This window comes from Falco punctatus (assembly GCF_963210335.1).
Source record: "Falco punctatus genome assembly, chromosome: 4".
NCBI classification, from domain to species: Eukaryota; Metazoa; Chordata; class Aves; order Falconiformes; family Falconidae; genus Falco; species Falco punctatus.
The window spans coordinates 97,313,783-97,332,676 of NC_137583.1; the positions used below are offsets into that span (position 1 = coordinate 97,313,783).

General features: G+C 41.7%; 1 protein-coding gene and 1 long non-coding RNA gene across 2 annotated transcripts in view; both read left to right on the forward strand.

Moving 5' to 3' along the window:
* CDCP1 (CUB domain containing protein 1) overlaps window positions 1-11,823 on the forward strand; it is a 37,867-nt gene extending 26,044 nt beyond the window's left edge. The window contains exons 4-10 of the mRNA XM_080385887.1: window positions 613-969; window positions 2,294-2,662; window positions 6,183-6,410; window positions 7,089-7,469; window positions 7,955-8,320; window positions 9,616-9,697; window positions 10,869-11,823. Of these exons, the coding sequence (XP_080242013.1) occupies window positions 613-969; window positions 2,294-2,662; window positions 6,183-6,410; window positions 7,089-7,469; window positions 7,955-8,320; window positions 9,616-9,697; window positions 10,869-11,316 (2,231 nt within the window). The 3' untranslated portion in view covers window positions 11,317-11,823. The remainder of the gene's footprint in view (window positions 1-612; window positions 970-2,293; window positions 2,663-6,182; window positions 6,411-7,088; window positions 7,470-7,954; window positions 8,321-9,615; window positions 9,698-10,868) is intronic.
* Window positions 1-18,894, forward strand: part of LOC308063240 — a 66,801-nt gene that overhangs the window by 39,834 nt on the left and 8,073 nt on the right. The gene's annotated exons all lie outside the window — the stretch shown is intronic.

The following is an 18,894-nucleotide window of genomic DNA, read 5'->3' on the forward strand; positions in this document are numbered from 1 at the left end:
CCTAGATGTAGATTAAAGTGTGCTCATTTTTAATGTCCAGCTAGAAATACCAGTAGTTTAGATTTGTCAGAGAATCCTTTTCTAAGTTCTCCCCAGAGGTGTGCAACAGCAGTTGTTGTCATTCATCACTTCTGCAAAATCTGGGGCCCGGATTGTTCATCAAGGCACCAGGGAAATGAAGATACAGTTCATGGCAAGGAGTGGAAAATTTAAAGATTAATGACTTGCCAGGAGTTCTGCAAATGAGATGGGATAAAGTTGGTTCTCTAGATCCATGATATCCAGCTCCCCTAACATTGCATTTCTCCCTTTTGCCCCTTCAGCGCTCTACCCTGTTCACTAAATACCTTCTGAATTCTTCAACAAACAAGGCGGGTAGAGACAATCAATTTTGTTAATCAGCCTGATGAAAGCAGGTTTATCCTGTCTATGGTTTAGGAGTCCTGTTTAGAGACAGCATGTGACTGTGTTACAGGAGTGTCTTTTAATGCTTGTAGACGAGAAGTGCAACCTAAAAATGGTGAAAATAGCAATGAAGGGGAAAGTGTCAAATTCCTCGTTTACTTGAATGCTTGCCAGAATGTGTCATGGCTGTTCTGTCTCTGCATTTAGACTGTGTGTCAGGCCCATGTCCATTTGGAGATGTTCATCTGTACCCACTGGGGCTACCTCGTCTTAACAGGACTTTCACCTGGGATGTGAAGGCAAGTACAAAGGCTGGACTTGAACTGAAATTTTCTACCCCATGGCTAAGACAGATTGAACCAGGAGAGACGTGCCCAGATTTTGTTAGCTACAACATCAACAGCTGTATTGATACAGCCAAGGTCAACATTGGCACCTTCTGCAGGAATGGGTCAGTGTCTCGCGTCAAGCTGCTGGGAGGAGTTGTCATGTCTCTGCACCTCCCGTGGAACTCGCCTCTCACCACCTCAGGCTTCAACATAGCTAACAGGGCTTCCATAAAACGTAAGTATGGAGTAGTGTTTCCTCACCTGTAATCAACTCGTGCAGATTGCAGCTGAATTATTTAGACCTTTCTTGTCAGGTAACCTCCTAGTTGTGGTGCTGCTATCCCTAACTCACTTCCACTTCATCTTTCTAAAAGCTATTGTTGCATGGTTTTTAGTTTGGTAGCTGGTGCTCTTCTGGGGTCAAAATATCTTAGTTTGGTTTATAATTATGAAAACTGCTGCATTGCTGGTTTTGGTGCACAATACTTATTTTCAATCTCTTTAAATTGCCTAAAACTTAAACATACCTGCTCTGTTGTTTTTGTGGTTTTGGCTAGGTGAGACTAGATAGCGTAATTAGAATGAGCCAAGAGAGTTATTTGCTGGCTGCAGTGTGTAGTTGGGTTTTTTTATTTTAAAATAAAGCTTCCTTAACTTCTGGAGCCTCAAATTAGTCCCTCTTTTTCATGAGAGGAAGATGGGAAAAGGTGAAGTAGTGCCTGAAAGGCTTAAATACTGCTTAAATACAGCTGTTTCAACCTGTAACATAAAATGTTGTGTAATCATCTTAAAATACCTGGAATATTATATAGCAATCAGTGGGTTACTTTGTGATATCATTACAAACCTTTTATGGGAGATGCTCTTGCTCTATACTTTAATTCTGCAGTTACTGCTGTCAGTTATAAAAGGAACCTGCTCCAGGTTCAAGTTTCTAGAATACAAGTTTTTAACTCCTGGCACTCCTTGCAGTTGCATATCATCGCTGGAGTCCTAGAGCAGGACCATAATCTCTGTGTACCCAGCTTCATGCTGTCAAAGCGTCATCCAAACATAAAGTGTCTTACATGGCCTCCATGGTTTGCATTTGTGCTTTATCATGCATATTTGAGGCTCTTTGCTGGCACGCTTTTGTTAGATCTGGGGGGGGCTGGGGCAGAGCTCCTTGCTGCTATAAAAGCTCACATCTTTTGTTTCCCAAAACCCAGGGAAGCAGAAGTAGTTGTCAGGTGCATGTTTCCTCTTGCAAAACCAGGAGCAAGAACTAGGATCTTTCACTTCCAAACGATAAAGGCTTGTCTGTCCACATACTTGAAATGTGAACCCACTAAACTGAAAATGCTGCATTAATATGTCCCTTACCTTATCTGTAATTGAAGAAAAAAGCATCAGCTTGAGTATATGTTTTAATCTGGAGAGTTTGTAATACCTCACCTGTAGCTGAAGTGGATGGCCTCACTGACAAAATGAAAATACTCGGCTGCTGGGGTGCTAGATATGCCAGTGTGCCTTCATTAATTGGAATGTCTTTTGTATTTTTTTTTCCACTCCTGTTTTAGGGTTGTGCATTATTGAATCCATTTTGAAGGGGGAGTCTTCAGTCACCCTGATGTCCCCAAACTACCCACTGGGCTTTCCAGAAGATGAGCTCATGACGTGGCAGTTTGTGATTCCTTCCAACATGAGAGCAAGTGTATTTTTCCACAACTACAGCCTCTCAAACTGTGAAAGGAAAGAAGAGAGGGTGGAGTACTACATCCCTGGCTCCCTCAGCAACCCAGAGGTGTTCAAACTGAGTGACAGCCAGCCCGCCAATATCGCTGGCAGCTTCAATCTGTCCCTGCAGGGCTGTGATCAGGATGCCCAGAACCCAGGCATCCTCCGCTTGCTCTTCCAAGTTGTCGTTCAGCACCCACAGGTTGATGAGAGTAAGTACCTGCCTTCCCCTTCCATTGCTTTTTCTTATGAACATCTGGGCTGAGCACCACAGGGAAAATACTGAGGGTTTTGTGATGTTCCTTGAACTACAGTTTAAGGAGGTGGGTTGCCAGACAATGCTGAGGCCTGTTTTACTGCCCTGGGTACAACCAGCCACCATTACGGCAAGGTGAGCAGTGATGCTGAAACTTAAAATTTGGGGCGGAGTTTAAAACTCCATTGCAGATTTTACACTGTAGCTTGTAAACGGTGATTCCTTTCCTTTTCCAGTACCTGCATCGTGTAATTGAAAAATTCCTTTAACAACTGCCATATCAGGTCTTGCACATTATATAAACAAAGCTAAGCACCAGCTTGCTTTTCCTTGTCACTGTGTTCCCTCTGGGGGCCCAGTCCAGCTATTGGACAAGGACCATAACTGCTTGATTGGAATTGTCACATGTTGCTGCCTGCTCTCCAGTACAGGAATTTAATCCAAGCTTATTGGGACACTATGATTATTAAAATGTGAGCCTAGGTTTCTGCTCTCTACATAAGCAGTCACATTTAGCAAGGTAAAACCAGCTGTCGTGGTAGGTGGCAAGATCCATGGCATGAACTGGTGAAATGAGATACGTAAAATTGTTTCCATACTACTAATGGCATCAATATGCATCTTTCCTTCCTTTCTTTCTTCCTCTGAGGTTTTTTTTTTTTTTGCTTCCTAGAGAAGTCTGAGCACAATCTAATGTGAAGAAGTCACACTAGATAAGTAGTTGTCAGTAAGATACTCCACTAATAATATTCCCTACATGTTTGGATGTTTTTTAGGTTTCTTGCTGCTTGTTGCTACACTAAGGAAATTACTCTTTTACTGTTTCCTTGCCCGAAGTCCAGACTGGCTTAATACAATGACTTGTAATACTAGAGCATTTATCTAAAAACAAATAAAAGGCCTGGTTAGGTGATGAGCTATGAAGTTAGTGATTTATCCTCTGGCTTCTAAGCCGTGACCTCAGTTCATGGTGGAGATTAATAATCAAGGTGCCCTCACTGCAGAGGAGCAGGTGGAGGAAAGTCCACACTCTGGACTACCACTGCATCAGGAGCTACAGAGGCTTTCTAAGTAATTTTAGAGAGAATAAAGTTTGAATGCCCTGTACCATGAAGTCACGTATCCAGGAACAGTGTGTAGCATCTCACCACTTTAATCCTCACTTCTTTGTCTGTCTAGCCTGTCTCCAATCAGGAACAGCAAATCCTCCTGAAATTGTTAACAAAATCATGTTTGCTTACATTTATTGTGTTGTATCTTGGAAGCCAGACAGAGTGATAACATTGTATTCAACTCACCAGCTTCATCTCTCTTCTACTTTAGAAAGCAAAAAAGGCTTTTAATGTATTCACGGCCAGTAAATGAGATGATAATCACAAAAAAAAAAGTACAAAACACAGGTTGTCATTTATTGAATGAAATGCAAGTAAAGAACCACTTGGATTTGAGAGACAACAGTGGTTTCTCTAGGGATTTTATTAGGATTTCATGAGTGATCTTATACATATAAGTTCATCAAAGATTCAAATTCAGCCCTCAGGATGGTATTGAAACTTTTATTTAAATTAAAAAAAAAAAAAAGCCATCTGCAGTGTGCAAATTAAACATGGCTCTTACTGAAATTTTATTGGTATTTGCATATTCTCAAAGCTTCCCAAACATGCGGGTATTCCACAGCTGTCTGTGTTGCTTATCATTAAATAAGGGGGAAATACAGCTCTTCCCACTTGAAATAACTTCTTGATCTAACCCTCTCTATGTTTAGCTGCTCCAAGAAAAAACATTCTGAAGAATGGCTAACCTTGCAGTACGAATCCTAGGTTCTGTGCTTGATTGTGGCGATGATGGAGATTTCCATCTGACCTCTTGCCTTCTTATGTGTCTGATTTCCCACACTGGAGAAAGCTGTTTTATTCACCTTTTGTTTATGACTTTGAGATCCACAGCTAAAACCAGAAAATGAAGAGTAATAACAGTGTATGTGTGTATGTATATTTTTTTTAAAATCTGTCCTTTATAGAATAGTAGAATCACAGAATGGTTTGGGTAGTAAGAGGCTTAAAGATAATCTAGTTCCAACCCCTCTGCCATGGACAGGCACATTTTCTGCCAGACCAGTTTGCTTGCTTTGACATCAGAGACATGTGCCTTGTTAACAGCATTAGGATGCTGTGTTGATCCAAATCTATCTTTCCACATGATAGTTAATCTTTGAACTAGGCTGTAGTGCATTATTTTGGATTTTTTCCTCTTTCCTTATCCTTCCCCCTTGCAGCCGTTCCAAGTATTTGCACCTGCCATTAGCTTATGTGGGAGGTGTTCGTCATCCCTTCTTACCTCCATTGTTCCAGCGTGCTGTCACTGCCAAACAGTATGTGATGGAAGACAGGGCCTTGAAGCCAGTTCATCGGGGAAACCCGGCAATAAATCATAACTCTTTCCCCTTATGTATGTCTGGGTTTTACATATTGTGTAGGAGTTGCTTTTATGGAGCATGCCTGGAGACTCATGGAAGTAGGTCTCATAAGGGGTTGTGATTTTTCAGTTAGACTGGAGTAGATGTTTCTGTCGGTCATCTAGGCTATCAAACTCACAGAAATGGCTGTGGTTGGTAGGAACCACTGGAGATCATAAAGTCCAGCCACTTGCTCCAGCAGGGTCAGCTAGCACAGGTTGCCCAGGACCATGTCCACTGGGTTTTGAGTATCTCCAAAGGCCTCTGGGTAGTCTGTTCCATTGTTGACCAACCTTGCTTTGTTGTTGTTAATGTTTAAGAAAGATTTTCTGTATTTCCATTTGTGCCTCTCGCCCTGTCACTGGGCATCATCAAGAAGTCTGGCACATATCATTTACACACACGTGCATACATCCCCCTATGCCACCCAGCTCACTTGTTCCTTTCTCCTATTAGAGATGCTCTCATCCCATTAGAAGTGTCTCTGTGGCTTCTTGCTGGCCTTACCCCAATACATCGGGGTCTGTCTTGTACTGAGAGCCCAAAACTTGACCCAGCATTTGCAGATGTCTCACCAGTGCTTTAGCAGAGGGCGAGATTTGCCTTGCTCAACCTGCTGTCGATGCTTTTTCTGATCAACTGTTGTGTGATCAGTAGAACTGACTTTAAAATAAATACCAGAAACTTCTTGGGAAAAATGAATCTAACGTAGTTGGCTGAGCTCCTTACATTGTAGCCTAACCTGTTTAAAAGGAGCTAGCATATATGTTATCCTGTTACAGCTGGAAAATGGTAGGGAAATGGAGTTTGTGTATGGAAGGGCTCAACCCTGTAAATTAGGAGTGATGTGATATACTGCCTGAGTTCATATTACACTGATGGAAAGAAGTACATAATGTTTTACCTGACACAGAAATAGCTGATGTGGCTGCTCATCTAATGGGATGAGAAGAGACAGAGTAAGTTTTGCCTCACACCATGCTGCTTGCTAGTAATTGTTCTGGGATGTTTTTTGTTGCAGATGTCACCCATTTGGTCGACCTGAGCAAGGAGTGGAATATGACTGTAACGATACACTTCGAAGGGTGGCCCACCCACATCCCGCTCATGTCTGAATCGATGTGCTTGATCTGTAAAGATCCTCGCACCTGTGACCGTGTCTTGACTTTAGTGTCTGGTGCTGTCTACAAGATCTCCTTTCTCTGCAAGGACTTGTCCCGTCTGAGGATCACAGCTGAAAAAGGCATAAGTATGACAAAAGTGGTTTAATGTTGTTTCCTAGGGAATGCTTTTGCATGCTTTTCCCCAGGAGTCAGCCAAACCTTCTTTCTCGCTTGGAGTTTAAATAGAGTGTGGGTGGAAACCAGGTGTTGGCCTGCTGAGAGATGGGTACAATGAATCTGGAGATGGCCTTGTTGAACCCCGTAGCTGTTCCTATGAGGCACATAAGAATCTTCTCACTGTAAACTGCAAAATATGGAAATGGAGCAGGAGAGCCTTAAATCTGCCCATGAAAATGCAGGACCAAGGTTGCCATCAGGAGTGCATCATGTGCCACTTGCATATACACTTGGTGTAGGATTTTCCCAAATGCTTTCAACTAACAGTAGAGAAACAGTTTTAAAATATGTATCTGGACCTTGACTAGCCTGCAACAGTGTCCCAGTCAGCAAGTGATATAGCAAAAGCAATATGCTGAGTGAGGGATTTTTATTATGTTTGTATCTGTTGGTTTCTTTGGTGTCCTGCACCCTTTTAAGGAAAGCTCTTTAAATACAAATGATATATGTTTGGTTACATGTGGTTACTAAGAGAGGATATTTTCTCAGGTAGATGCTTATCTGGGTCTGTAACACAAAACTGACAGTACTGTGTGTGCGTGTACTCCAGTACACAGGAAAATCCGGACTTGTTTCTGTGATTGCAGGCTGCTTCGATTTTCGGTGGTGTCAGAGGAAGATCTATTCCCTTTCGGTGCCCAAGGCTATTACCCAATTGCCAATTCGCCTGCATAAGTTTATTTGGAAGCTCTTGGCTCCTGATTTGATCAACACAGAAATTACGTCTCCGTCCTTGAAACTTCAGCAACACGTCCCAGAGCAGAGGTGCAACACGAGCTACAGTTACAGCATTGTTAGTGCCACCCCAGAGATGGAGTTGAATGTTGGTGTGTTCTGTCCTGGTGGATCCATTAAAAAGATTCAGATGAGAAATAATATTACCATAGCCTTAAAAACATTTGGTAAAGGATTCCTTAATGAGTCAAACCATCAGGATCTGAAAATGTCTTTTGTGCCACATATTAAAGGTAAAACATACTATATTGTTGTACGGTGTTGGATGTCTCAATACGCTTATTAGAGCGCTTGCGGATAAATAGAAATAAGAGTTCAATTTTTTAGAGTCTAGTCCCAGAGCCACTGCTGGGAGCAATCTTTGTCTGAATCAGGGTCATGGTTTATTCCTGGAAGAAGGAAGGAACTTTGTACTCCAGGTGGTGCATAGTTGGCTGTGGGAAATTCTGCAGATATATCTGTGCTAATTGTGATAATTATTGATGTGGGAGGGGACAACAGGTGAGTTGTATTGCTGATACTGAGATGCAATTGACTGTAGAAATTTGCTGGTCACAAGTATAGTAGATGCTTTTTTGTTATGGAGAAGAAAGACCAGATAATTTTTCATGCTGAAAGAGCAAGCTTGGCGGGGGGGAACCAACAAAAAAAACCCCACAACAAACCAGGAAGTATCAAAGCCAAGTTTTCATTCCTTTATTCTTTTCCTTTACTGCAGATGAGTGCACTTTCACTGTGAGTCCAGATCCAAAAGCTAAAGTTTACTTGCAGACTCCCAACTGGCCTTATGGTCTGCGTCCTTATGTCTCCATATCCTGGTATGTCATTGTGCCCAATAAGCAAGTTGCTCGCCTCGGGTTCTCCAGGGACCGCATGGGTGTCACCTGTGAGACAGGCCGTGCCTATGTCAACATAAAGGAGGAAACACTGGGGGCAGAGGAGACCGTGCGCCGTGAGGATGAGCTTCTGCCCCAGCCCCGAAATATGTATCACAACTTCTGGGTAAACGTCTCCAACTGTAAACCTGTGGATAAGACGCAACTGACCTTGCAGTTCTGGGTAGCCTTTGCTGACAAGCAGATAGGTGAGTCCTGTGAGGTTGTGGTGGTTTGCTTTCCCTTGGAGGAACAGTCATGGGTGCTGGCCCTCCTTGGGTGGGGGGGTTATGAGAGCCCTGCCTTTGGAAATACTTGTTCCTCAAAAACCTCTGAGAGTTACAGCTGGGTACCTCTAGAAGCTGGGGAGGAAGGAGGGGTTTTAATGTGGTGGTAGGGTTTTTGTGGGATTTTAGGTTTTTTTTTGGTTGGGGTTTTTTTTTTCCTTTTTTTTTTTTGACACGGGATTGCAGTACTTGGGGGGAGGAAGACTAGATTTTATTTTTTAAAATTTAATTTAGCTTTTTTAATTGGAAAAAAATACAGCCAGCATGTAGAAGATCAAGTGATGTTTTTCCCTCCCAAGTTCACAAACCTGGTGAATGACTTGGCATTTGATTATGCAAACTTACTCATCCAGGTAGTAGTTCAGTTAGTCTCAGTGTTCACACAAACAAAAAAATAATTTCTGGGGCAGATCTGACCATTTGGTGGAGAGCGTTCTGACTATTGACGGCAAAATCTGCATTCTTGTTGTCCTTCACCTCCCTGAAACATAGTTTAAAAGAAAAAAAAAAAACAAACAACAAAAACAGGGAGGGGAAACATTTTGGGGTGGACTTTGCTTATGTAAATTTGCTTCAAATTTGCACTGCCTCTTCACTTCTGGGAGACTTCTGTCTGTCAAGGTACTGGCTACACGAGCTAGAACTAAAACAGTACACATTTCTATTTTTTCCTCTTTTTTTTCTTTTTTGTAATGTATGCTTTTAAAACACGCAGCATTTTTCTTTGCTTATGCATGGACTTTCCTAATCAATTTCATGACTCCTAGAAACATGCAGGTCAACACAACTTGTTTATTTCAGAGGAAAGGATGGTATTGAGGAGAAGTTGGTGAAACGTCACCGCTTCCTCTGTTGAATCCCTCTCTGTCTCTTTCTACACTTTCTTCTCTTCCCTGCCTATTCAGCCAGAGGCATATGAGATGCTGCAGGTAAGTTCAGCCGCACATGAGCTGTATTGAACCCTTGGAGGTGGGGTGGGTTGGTTGTGTTTCTTGGTTGCGCTCCACTGCTAGCAGCAGGAGTTTGTCATTGCTTGGCCTTCAATCTCTTGGAAATGGCTTGTGTTGCCTCGTGGTGAGTGTGGCTTGGAAACTCCTGCCATGCAGGCAGCTGATATGCTTAGAAGCTTTTAAAGAGGTTCAAACCCAGACAACTTTTAGCAGAAAGCTGGATGTTTTCTCTCTTGCTCAACGTCCTTGTGCTTTGTCTGTTTGCAGACCTAGGAGTGATACTTGCTGTGGTGGCTGGGGCTGGAGTTCTCACAGCTATTGGACTGACTGTGTGCTGTGTTAAGAAGAAGTAAGTTCATAATTTGGTGTGTGTAACTTAGCAGTTCAAGAAGGCATTTTGGGGAAGCTGCTGGGCCCTCTGTTTCATGTGTTGGTATGGACACCTTGAACAAGAGTTTGAAGCATGAGGTAGTCAATAGTAGAAGCAGTGTGACTCCAGGAATGCTGCTTTACTCTAAATTGACTGACTTTAAGAGTAGAGCAGCATTCCTGGAGTCACACTGCTTCAACCTCTAGGGCATTGCCTGCCTTGGCCTTAGCGCAGGCTTCTGGCTGTACTGTTGGACTTCACCAGCAATTCTTATGAGATGAAATAACAATGAATGTGGCTGCTGCACCTCTGACTCTAGACAAGACTTTGTTCAAACAAGCTGTAAACTCACCCAGATAACCTAGGAGCTATCTTTCATCTGCACAACCTCCAGCAACTTCTGAAGTTTGCACATCAAGTGGGAGCATTTTTCTATGAGATAAGCCCTTGGGGAGAGAACTAGGCTGTGCTAAGCAAACATGCATAGTGTTACTCATGCAAGCAGAGTCTGAAGTCATCGATAGCTTGGGGTTTCTGATACATGTATGCTGGCAGGGTGATCAGGTTCTAAAACTGTAGGGTTTGAATAAAATTGTGCAATAGGAAGGCTAGAACAGTTATGAGCACACTACCACACAGGAAAGACTTTACAAATACAGGCTTAGAACTCTTCAGTTCAGCCTTTGGTCTTTCTATTTTGGGGACAGTTGCTGCAGAAGGTGCAACCAAGAAAAGTTCATTTGACTTTCATAGAGAACTCGCTATCTTACTTGTCTTCAGTAATGCTCAGTGTTGTTTTGTGAGGATCTAGTGGCCTCTAGGTCCTATTAATGTGCGTGGATGTTGGGTGTCTCGGTACACTGCACAGCCAGGACCCCCATGCTTGGGAGGCCATCGGAGTTAATCTTGAAACTTCAGGGTCAGCAGAGCAGCAGTAGGTAACCAAATAGCATGAAGTTACTTTCTGTTTAAAAAAACATGTCTAAACTCAAGAGTTATTTATCCTAAGATTGCAAGTAAAGCCGTCAGTCAGGGCAGACTGCCTGACACTGGGTGACTGGGATGGGTACACAGAAGCTGTCGTTACTGAGTTCAGATGCATCAGCCGTGTGTTCTTTCTGACCTGTTAACAATTTCAATTCTGTAACAGGAGGAAGAAAAGCCAGAATCCCATGGTGGGAGTGTATAATGCTAACGTGAATACTCAGGTGCCGGGAAAACAAGGCTTATTCACAAAAGGGAGGAAAAACAATGAGTCTCATGTCTATGCGGTTATTGATGATGCTATGGTCTATGGGCACTTGCTGAAGGAGTCCAATGGCTCAGTCACTCCAGAAGTTGATGTGTACCGGCCTTTTGATGGACCCATTGGTAGCTTGCCACCTTCTCCACCTCCATTCTCCTTCCGAAAAGACATTAAATGCTCTTCTAACACCGAGGAATCTCCACCTCTGACGGACAGAGACCAGGACACTTACACGTTTGCTCATCAGAAATCAGGGAAATCAGAGGACAATGGAGATACAAGTGAAAAGAATAATGGAGATAGGAGCCAGTCCTTGCTGGAAAATAAGGAACAGGATGGTTTAGAGGAGTAATTTTATGCCAGGTATAGCAGTTTCCTGTGGAAATACAGGTGTAAGGACAGGGGTCTAGGGAAAAAACCTGAAGAGTGTTATTTAAAAACATGTTTTGCTGTTGGTTTGTTTTGTGTGTGTGTTTTTAATTATTTTTTTAAAAACTTCAGCTGTTGATAGCTTTCAGTTTTAGATCGAACATCTAGCAAACTCAAAGCCAGTTGAGACACTCCAGGACTGCATGCGCTTCTGGTTCTGAAATGGGTGGCAAAGGTACACTCCTGCTTTTTATTATAATGACATCAGGAAAATTAATTCCCAACTGCCAGCTTAAAACTGTGGCAATTAGAGTGGGGAGAGCGTCTTGTGAGAGGAGGAAATACTGGACAATAATTTGTTCCTGAGTGTTGGTTGGTGACTCTTGGAAGGCATAGGCTACGTCACCGTCTTGGGGCAGCTCCAGGTTGCACAGATGTCTAAGCAATCTGCTGATGTCTGAGCAAAGGAGGGGACACTGTAATTTCCACCACTTGCGTGCCAATTACAATGAATTTCCAAGCAGCTGGTGACTATGTAAGTGTAGTGAAAGACCAGTGTGAACGCTTGAGCTTGGGCTCTTCTAGTTCAGAAGTGAAGTATGGGTTTTCTCTCATTTCCAGCTGATTTTATCATACTTGGATAGCACTGTGTGAGCCTACACCAAAGATTGTGTTTTCTTTGCTTTTTTACAAAAACAGTTTCAGAAGTCTAAAACAATCTGGGCTTCTGTTCCAGATACCTGTAGCATTCACATTTTACGACATATCTTATGCTTTTGGTTCAAGTAAGAGTAAGAATTCAATAAAGAAATAATGATGTGGGCATACAGCTGTTTACTAATGCTTTTCACTTCACCTGTTAGTGATGCTCGGTTATTTAATAAGTGTTAAAAAGGGGTAAAGAAAACTGACTGTTTCCAGCAGGTGGTTTCTCTGCAATGCAAAGAATGAGAGTGAATCCATAAGGAAAGCCTAGATGTTTAAATATTTCTTTAATCAGCCTGAATACAACAACCATGTTGAAATGATGGTAGGGACAGCTCTTGATTTCTTGCTGGACTTGGACTTCAGTTGTCTGGCTGCCTTTGAAAGACACCTCTTGAAATCGGGTAAATAATAGGTCTCATTTTTAAGTGCTGTAGTTAGCGTGCCCCTCGGTTTCTGTGCCTTTTAAAACTTGAGGGTCAGGTCTTTGTGCAAGGGACTACAGGTATATGAATAAAGCTGCCTTTTATATACAAACATCTGGTTTGTCCAGGTGTGCAGTTACTGAGGATGTTTGCAATTTTGTGTGCAGCATTAGGCTTGATGACTTGAGAAATTGTCTCCAAAGTCTTACCGTGACTGTTTCTTGCCTAGTGATACAGAGGTGCCATAAAACTTTTAAACAGTGTTGCATGCCATGATGTTAAAAATATAATAATGTCTAAAATTGAAATGTCTTTACTAAATACTGTTTACATTAAAAATAATAATTGGATTTCTTCCTATGTTAACTATGCTGGCATTGTGAATTGACTATTTATTTGGTCAAGTGTGTGTACTTAACAGTGTATACCATTATACTGCTTGGACCACTATAAGACTCAGTATAGTGACGTATCTGACTCAGTTTTCTGTAGTATATAGCAAAATGTGCCAGCTAAAAGTGCCTTTTAATTTTTTCATGTATTTTCCTGCTTATGTTTATCAATTTTAATATAGAATTGTGCGTTCCTAGATCTCTGGCAAGGCACTGGAATCACATATTTCAATGTTTACTTGGGTCATTGTAATGTCATTTGAGAACTTTAAAAGATTATTTTTTTTGTTATTTTTTATGGGTTTTTTACAATACTGATAGCTGTTTCTCTCAGGTAACTGAATTGCCACAATACATTTTTATCAGATTAGTTTGGTTGTGGACTTGTCTGGTCAATGTTTCTTACTTATTGTTTATTGAAAAGGAATGAGAAATCTGTAAGAGAAAGTCAAGGCTGTCTCATCCCTCTAGCTTGGTTTCTGCAGTTGCTTAGATGAATTTTTTTAGCTCATGTTCCTGCTAAGTAGCTAAAGAAAATGTAGTGGAAGTCAGGCTTTTGTGAACAACTTCTTGATCTTTGAAGGAAGATGATGATGCTTATTGACTGGTATTTTTATTTGTTAGAATAAATAACTTTTGGTATGGCAATATAAACCTTAGTTTACAGTTGTTTCCAGTCTAAGGTTGACTTTCACTGTGCTTATTTTGGTATGTTTAGACTAAGAGTTCAGGCACAAATTCCAGTTCACTTTTCATTAAGAGAAAGTTGTGACTTAATTTTTTTTTTTAAAGTAAATAAAATACAACAATGCTGGAGTAACTGGTGTATGTCTTCCTCATGTGTGTGTAAACTTAGCCTCGAGTATTTTGATGTCTTAGTGCTGGCAGCTACACCATCACCTTAGACAATAGAAATGGGTTTCTAGAGAATCTGGTTTGCTGGGACAATATACTGCCGACTGTGCGTGCCTTTTTCTCGCATAGCCAGTGATATGCTATTAATTTCTGTCTTTAAAGGCATGTGTTTATATTGCTGGGGAGAAGGGTTATAAAATATTTGAAGCTTTCATATAAAAGTGAATGGTTCACTGGCTTCTCAGTAGGGTCGTGGTGTTTGTAATTTATTCACGCCCAACTGATACATATAGTTGGATTCCAAATTAATTTCTTTTCAGGGATAATAGCATAAAAGTACATTCTATGACTAGTCCTTCAGCCTAGAAGAGACCCTTATTAAAATGTATGACGCCCTTTTTTTGTTCTAAATTAAAGTGTATGGAATCAGTAAATACTGACTGTTTTCTTGGTTTATTGGGGGGGGGGGCGCAAGTTTTAATGCACATAGAAAATGTTTGAGATCCTTACTATGGAGGATCCATGTAATTGCTGGCAATGGATCCTAGGCTAAATTAGTTGGATCTACTCTTGGAAGGCATAGGAAGCTCAGCAAGGATTGGCGAGTCCCTGGGCCTCTCCAAAACTGCCACTTAATATGAATGTAAATGAAAGTACTTACCATTTGAATCTTTGCTGAGATTGTGCCATCCTGGAGTAGTTCCTATGCAGTGGTCTTTATCTAAAAACTTTCTAAGACTTTCTAAGTCTGGTTAACCATTGATTGCAAGGTGGGGGTCCATAGGCAGACAGCAGTGCAGAAACTCCTGGCCCAAATGAAATTTGCTTTTGAAGAGCAAAGAAAAGTGCGGAGTTTCACTGCCCAGAGCAGCAAAGCTGAAAAGATACTTCTTAGGCTTGAATCGATGAGGTTTGTAAAATCTTGATCTATCAAAACACTCAGCAATTGTTTCATTTTTAAGCGCACGTATGCAAATAGTCTAGTACAATTTCCAGATAAATCAAGAGTCAAGTTACTAGTCTTGGAATTAGAGCAAAAATTGTAGAGCAGCAGTAAGAAATGAAAAAGTTGGTTTTGTTGTTGTTGTTGACACCAGAGTAATATTGAGACTTCAACTCCTTGACCCTGGGTGGTGGTGCTGGAACTCCTGTTACTCTGAAGAAACTATCCAGGGACACCTGTGAGTGTGACAGAATACATTTAAGTACGTGCATGTTTTTGGGCAGGGAGGAAGCAAAATGCTGAAATAAGCCTCATCCATGTGCACATATTCACCAGCCAGCTTCTAATTGTGGGCTGCAGTGTGCACAAAGATGGGAGCAAATCTGTCTCCCCAAAAACTTTGGAGCTGGAAACTAAAAAAAAATAATAATAAAACCCCAAACTAATTATAGGATTCATTCCTTTTATTATGAATGGCTTTCTACATCTGACTTGGTGATTGATTTATCTTTCCTAAAGTATAGCTTCCCAGCAATTAAATAAGCATGGGTTACCTAACTTTCTTTGAGGAATTCTGATGTGGAAAACTGATCCAGCCTGCAGGGACAGTCCTTCTACAGAGACTTAGAAACTGCTGGCATGTTGTTCCATCAACGTAAATGAAGCATGGAAAATGGTTTTAATTAGCAGCACCCCTAACATATGAAAGAGGGTTTTTGTGGTTTGGGCTCTATCCATCTCCTGTATGAAAGAATTGGTATGCTGCTGCACACTAGTCAGGCTTTATGCTTCTGAGCAAGGTGAGTTGTCAAAAACTGAAGGAACTGCTTTGTTTCTTGCTACATTTGTGTCTGAGTGTGTATTTTATATATAGACATGTGTATTTATCTTGATACAACTGCTACAGTCACTCTTAGCCGACGGAGTGCCATGACATGTCCTGTCGCAGATGCTCTAATAGAGCAACACTCCATCAGCACACAGCACCTTTTTAGACATGAGGCTAGAAAAACAGTCTCACTTTCTGAAAGGTGTTTTCTCAGAAGAAAATTGAGGGGAAACGTTCTGGTGATGTCCTGTCATCTTTGCAGCAAAACTATTTTATTTTTTTCTAACTGGAAATTATTTGATTTCAGAAAGTGTTATTTAGAAGAAACAAAATGTTTCATGTAAAATATGTGCTTCCCTTGTTATTGTTATTTTTTATTTCATTGTCAGCATAAAGCTGAACTTTGATGTTGCTCAGTGAAGAGGGTGCCTGTCCCACGCAGGTGCAGGTCTGCGCTGGAGGGAATGGTGGTCCACAGAGGGCGAGGGGAGTGCCACATGCCTCTCCTCCCATCAGGGGGGAGAAACGGCGAAGGCGAGCGCAGGAGGGTTAAAGTTTGCTAGATGTGACTGGCTTGAAGGGAGCTGAGCCCTAGCAAGCAGAAAGCCGGCATTTACAGATCTCCTGGATGTATTTTAATTTATTCTGGAAGCTTTTTGTTCTGAGTTTGTGGGTTTTTTTCTGGTGTGGTGTTTGGGTGGGTTTTTGTTTCAGTTTGTTTATGGGTGGAGGGTTTTCCAACTCTAGGAAACAAGAGCAGGCTCGTGAAGTGTGCAAACAGAGTTTCAGGGTACATCAGGGTCCCTACAACAACTTTGACCTACCTGCTGTTTTCCCCAGCAAGGGTTAAACACTATTTTTTACGCAGTGCTTGCACAGCCACAGCCCCTCCGTGCTTGGCTCAATTACGCCTAGCTGCTTGGCTTTGAAACCAGTTTCCCCCAGAGGCAGGCAGGTCCCAGCACGTCTCCATCAGCCAGCAAGGGCATCGCTGCTGCTGTTGCTGTTGCATGTGCCTTTTTCCTCCAGAAATGCAGAATTTCTGAGTGGCCTTAGGCCTCCTGGCAGCCGGGGGTGTTGGAGCTCTCCCACAGGCTTTTCCCGTTCAGACTGACCTTTTCTATGATATTTATCAAAGGCCTTCGGAGTGCTCATGTTTGAATGTTACTCGAGGCCATCACTGGTGCCTGCTGAGGCAGGAAGGGCTGCGTCCTCCAGTGGGGTGGGGTGGGTGAATACTGGGTGGGGGGATGCTTCCATTTCAGGGGGTACCTCCTCAAACACAACAGGGACAGGTGTGGGTGTTCCTTTTTCTCGTGAGCCCTGGGCATGTTTTGCCTGGAGGTGATATTAGGATATCCTGAACCTTTGCCACTTGCCATTATGGGAGAAGTATCCCTGCCTTTGATCTTTATTTAGAGGGCTAAAAAATGAGACAGCCTGCCCACACAGACAGCTTCTTCCCTACATGAGATTAATTGCCACAAAGCATCTGTTAAGTATGTGTGAATAACTCTAGTTTTCTGCACAGAAGGACCTGGCCTTAAATGAAGTATGAACTGCAGGCTCCTGAGCCCATTGTTTTAGCATCTGCTTCAAATTCATCATTGGAAATGCTTTTTATTTAAAAGTTTGTTTGGCTTTTAAAAAAAAAAAAAATTAAGCGAATTAATGATGCATTTCTCCTCTCAAAACATTACTTTTATTTAATTGCTGGATTCTGGAAAAAGCAACCCAAACTCAAATACACACAGGTGTTGTTCTGTAACATATGGTTAACAATAAAGGCAAAAAATGATTGCTCTACAGTTTAAGATGCTAGGTAGAGTTTTGTTCATACTAAACTCCACATTTGCACTTCAGGGCATGATTGCGTGAAGCTTTCAACTTGCAAGACCTGCACATCCGCTGGTGCCTTCTCACCCTGTAGGAACTATCAGATTTATGCTACTTATCTAAGTGACATGACTTCCAATGTTCTTAAAAGTGAGGGCTTTAAAGATAAATGCTGGGATAAATGTTTTCGTATAAGAATAATCATCTTAGATGCAAACCCAAAAGCTTGAATCCTTACAGATTTCATGTTTCCATAGTGAAACAAAACTTCTACTTTCTGCCAAATCAAATCTGTTTAGATACTTGGTAATTACTTTTGCAGCTTAATGCTTTGCCAATGCAAAATCTTGAAAAGTTTCCTATGTATGTTTTCCCTTCATTTGTTTCCTTAAGTTAATGAGTGTTTATTTAATAAGTGGTAAACCCTAAAAAGTAAGCAAAAGCACGATGAAATCTTCTGGTATGATTGTTCAGTGAACGCTTTAGCTTTGTCTTCTAGAGCAATTAAATAAAAAAGGCAGCAAGCAATTAGATCTTCCTCTTTAATTTCTTTGCTTTGGGTTAACGGGAGAACAAGTTTCTAAATATCTTAAACCAGCCTAGCAAAGCATACAGGTTCATGCAGATGTCTAATATTCCAGAAGACAATTTAATATTTTTCCCAGCTAGTGAAACGTTTCAGGAAAATGGGCAATTTATTATGTACTGGTGTATTCTAACATCTGATTTTTGGCTGATCAGTTCTGCAGATCAAACTCCTACACATTTTCCCTAGGTTTTTGTAGCCACCTGTCTGGGTTAAAGGACAAGACACAGCTTCAGCTGAAAGGAGGTGCTGGATTTCTGTGACGTTTCCCGTTGCTGCTCATGGGACGTGAGTCTTAAGGAGTCTGTGCCTGGGTTATAGCTGGGGGAGGTGACACTGCTGGAAGTGAGACAACTCAGCCTGGAGAGGCTGATCTATTTGTCAATGAATCCACTGAAGGCACCACTGAAGAGCAGATTTTTTTGCCTTAACCCCCTTTCTGGGCTTATACTGCTGTATTTTCATGTCTTGTCTTCCTTTCTCCCCACACTGCCAAACAGCCAAATTCAAGGTAGAATTGTCCAGAAACCATTTCTTTGGTGAATGCTCTCTATGAGATGTACACCCAGCAGCCGCTGCTGGAGTGAAATACTTTTAACCTCTGTGTACAGCGTATTTCTTACCCTAGCCACACTTGAACCTGCTTGGGTTACAGCAAAGCTGCTGGGTGAGATTTGCTAGTATGGCTGCCACAAAGCTGCTTCAGTGCTGAATGAGGTGGCAGTACCTGACATAGTTGGTTTACATCTCAAATAGCTGGAGAAGTACTTGGGAAACGGTTAATATATGTAGGAAAACCTCACATTATTCTGGGAACTATTACTCCTCTTGTCATGAACGACCTCTCGTATGAGTAATACCTAACTAGACACCAAATTAGATGGAAGTGTGCAGAACAATAAGCCAGGTCCACGGACAAGGCAACGAATGACGTCGCTACCAATAACCTCTTTTCAAGATATGCTTTATAAAATCCGTAATAGTTTCACT